The sequence below is a fragment of the Rhagoletis pomonella genome, unplaced genomic scaffold (genome assembly GCF_013731165.1).
Source record: "Rhagoletis pomonella isolate Grant_MI unplaced genomic scaffold, Rhpom_1.0 Rhpom_scaffold_00013, whole genome shotgun sequence".
Taxonomy (NCBI): Eukaryota; Metazoa; Arthropoda; class Insecta; order Diptera; family Tephritidae; genus Rhagoletis; species Rhagoletis pomonella.
In genome coordinates, this window is record NW_023458567.1 from 14,878,064 (window position 1) to 14,881,565 (window position 3,502).

The 3,502-nt window shown below is 46.8% G+C and overlaps 1 protein-coding gene across 1 annotated transcript in view; it reads right to left on the bottom strand.

The window, feature by feature from the left end:
- Nucleotides 1-3,502, bottom strand: part of LOC118748873 (microtubule-associated protein futsch) — a 509,684-nt gene that overhangs the window by 6,523 nt on the left and 499,659 nt on the right. The window contains exon 6 of the mRNA XM_036483593.1: nt 1-3,502. This exon is cut by the window's left edge and continues 4,899 nt beyond it; it is cut by the window's right edge and continues 6,353 nt beyond it. Within this exon, the coding sequence (XP_036339486.1) occupies nt 1-3,502 (3,502 nt within the window).

Consider the following 3,502-nt stretch of genomic DNA (forward strand, 5'->3'; position numbering starts at 1 on the left):
AGTGTTTATAATCGATGTCAAGTGGTTTGATGGGTGAGGTCTTTTCTGCTATCGCTTCGGGAACCATTGTTGGTGTAAAAACTATGCTGCCCTTAGGACAGATGTCTATTTCCTCTCCGCCATCTTCGCTGCTGGCCGTTACCAACATACGCTGAACAGTAGCACTTTCTTGCTCTTGTTCTTCTGGTGTTTTAAGGCGTTGCTCTAACTTTTGCTCATCGAAGTCGGGTATAATTTCAGTGATGTCTTTCTCGGACTTCAGCACCTTCGCCACATCGGCTACAATCTTGAATACCTCTACTTCACGTGGTGACACCGGTCGCAGTGGCTGCTCCATTTCCAATGCTGGTTTGGTCGTTGGTGGCGAAACCCTATGCTCCTCATCTTCTTCTTTGATATCATGCAAAATGGTTTCATCGCGCTCAGTAAGCGTCACCTTGAACTCTGGGGATTCTACCGTAGTTATGTGTGTTTCCCGCAATTCGGTCGAGAATGTGCCCAATTCGAGTGGTAGTTTGGAAGATGGCGGCACCGACTCGAGTTCTACTTTCTCGGTTTTTGTTATTTCTTCTGTGACCTCTTTGGGCCCTTCTTGTTTCTTCTCCGCTGTACCAAAAATACTGCTCTTGACGTCCTCGAAAAAACCGCTAATGCCACCGGAAATATCGGATTTCGCGGTATCAATAGCGGCGCTAGCGCGTTTCGTTACTTCTTCTGTTGTTTCTTGCGTGTCGTCTATGAGCTTGCTCACACTTTCGGTGACGCTTTTCATTTTTTCTTCCGCAGCTTCTTTCACTTCTTCAACTTTTTCTGTTGCTGCTTTAACTTTGTCAGCTGCTGTCGTTTGGATATCTTTAATTGTCATGGTTACGGCAGCCACCTCCGCAATGATTTCTTTCTCAGCCGCCTGTGCTTCCTCCGTCGCCTGTGCTTTTACCTCTTCAAGCTTCTCAGACACTGCGTCAGTGGTTTTTATTACTGCCTCAGAAACTGGTTTTATTTTGTCTTCAACGGCCTTCGAAACTTCTTCTACCTTCTCGGTGACTTCCTCGGTTACCGAGGTAGTTATGTCTTCGGCGACTTGCTTCACGTCTTCTACTGCTTTAGTTACTTCTTCAACCTTCTGCGAAATTTCTTCGACTACTGTTTTACCTTTTTCTTCAGCAGATTTTTTCAAGTCCTCTACTTTTGCAGTTATTTCTTCTTCTTCCTTTGCAACCACTTCGCCAGCAGTTGTTGTAAGTTCGTCCAGTTTTTGTGCTCCTTCTTCGGCTTTCTTGGTTACCTCTTCAGCGACAGATTTGGTTTTTTCCCCTACTTTTTCTGTCTCTTCTTCTATTTCCTTAACCAGTTCTTTAGCTATAGATTTGGTGCTTTCTTCAACTTCTTTCTTAGCTTCTTCAATGGTTGTGGTCACTTCATCAACGTCAGCTTTGGTTTTGTCTTCCGGTTTCTCACTGATTTCGTCGACTTTGCTAATAAATTCAACGGTCGCCATTTTTGCCTTATCTTCAACTGCTTCTTTTAAAGCTTCGATTGTCTTTGTTACTTCTTCGAGCACAGTCTCTGCTTTGCGTTTACCCATTTCGGTTACTTCATCTACAGTCTTCACAGATTCATCGACCACATCTTTTTCGGTTATCTTGACAGCCTCGCCGATGTCAGTTTCTACCTTTTCTTCTACTCCCTCAGCAACTTCCATCGGGGTTTTGATAGAATCTGCCACTGAAGCCTTAACTTCGTCTTCTACACTCGCGACCTTTTCTTTTTCGGCTTCTTCTGCATCTGCGCCAATATCAATTAAGTCCTTAGCTTCGTCCACCGGACTCGAGACAGTTTCCGTAACACTGAGTGCAGCGCTTTCCGCAGGTGCCTTTGTGTCATCTTGGAGTTTGCCTGTGGCTTTTACAGCCTCAGGGAACTCACCATCAGCCACATCTACAGGAGTTGATTTAGTTGGCAGCTTAACTTCTAGTTTAGCACTTTCCAAATCCAATGCTAATTGAAGATCTTCCATCCTAATTGCCGCTTTGTCAACGGGAGTTGATTCAGTTTCGACTTCTTCCTCCTCGATTGGTGATTTGTCACCTTTAATACTACCAACAACGGATTCTGGTCGAGAAGCTTCTTTGGAAGCGACTGGTGATTTGTCATCCTTTACACTTTCCGCTACTGACTCTGCGCGTGAGGCTACCTTGGAAGGAGCTGGAGATTTCTCGTCTTTCATGCTCTCTGCAGCGGACGTCGGCTTTGAAGCAGCTGGAGATTTTTCGTCTTTCATGCTCCCGGCTGTAGACGCCGGTTTGGAAGCAATTGGTGACTTGTCGTCCTTTACACTTCCGGCTACGGACTCTGGGCGTGAGGCTTCCTTGGAAGAAGCTTGGGATTTCTCGTCCTTCACACTCTCGGCCGCGGACGCTGGCTTGGAAGCAATTGGCCACTTCTCATCCTTCACACTTTCCGCCACAGACTCTGGTCGTGAAACTTCCTTGGAAGCAGCTGCTGATATCTCATCTTTAACGCTCTCAGCAGCCGAGGCCGGCTTTGAAGCGATTGGCGACTTGTCGTCTTTGGAACTATCAGCGACGGAAACTGGTCGCGAGGCTTCCTGGGAAGCGTCTGGAGATTTCTCGTCCTTTACGCTCTCGGCAGCAGAAGCGAGTGGCGATTTTTCCTCTTTTACACTCTCGGCAACTGATTCTGGTCGTGAGGATTCCTTGGAAGCAGCTGGCGATTTCTCATCGTTGACACTCTCGGCAGCAGATGCTGGTTTGGAAGTGATTGGCGACTTGTCGTCCTTCACATCCTCGACCACGGATTCTGGACGGGAGGTTTCCTTGGAAGCAGTTGGAGACTTTTCATCTTTCAAGCTATCGGCGACGGAAGCGGCTGGAGTTGTTTCCTTTGTTTCGGTTGGTGATTTTTCATCTTTTATCCTCGTCGCGTCAGATCCTGGTTTTGAGTCCCGCTCCTCCTTAACTTCCCCTTCTGAAGGTCGTCTGGAACTCTCTTCGGAGATTGCTGCAGATTTTGCAACTTCAGGGCTTTCAGGACGTGGTGCTACCTCGGAAGGCTCTGCAACTAGCTCTTTCGCTTCATCGATTGGAGTTGATACTGTTTCTGCACTACCGACAGTTGCTTCCTCTGCGGGAGCTTGTTTTGTTTCGACAGTTTTTTCTTTAGTCTCTGGGAATTCGCCTTCGGCAACATCTACTGGAGTTGACGTTGTTGGAAGTTTGCTTTCGGGTGTAACTTTTTTTAGCAAAAGTTCTTCTAGTTGTATCTTAGTTGGGGCTTTATCAACTGGGGACGAAACGGTTTCGGCTTCCCCTTTATTAGCTTCATCTTGCACACTTTCTGCAACAGATGCGGGACGAGAAACTTCCTTAGAGGTGATTGGGGATTTTTCATCTTTGATACTTTCAGCGACGGATTCCGGCCTGGATGTTTCTTTCGAAGCTACTGGTGACTTTTCATCTTTGACGCTAGCAGCAGCAGACTC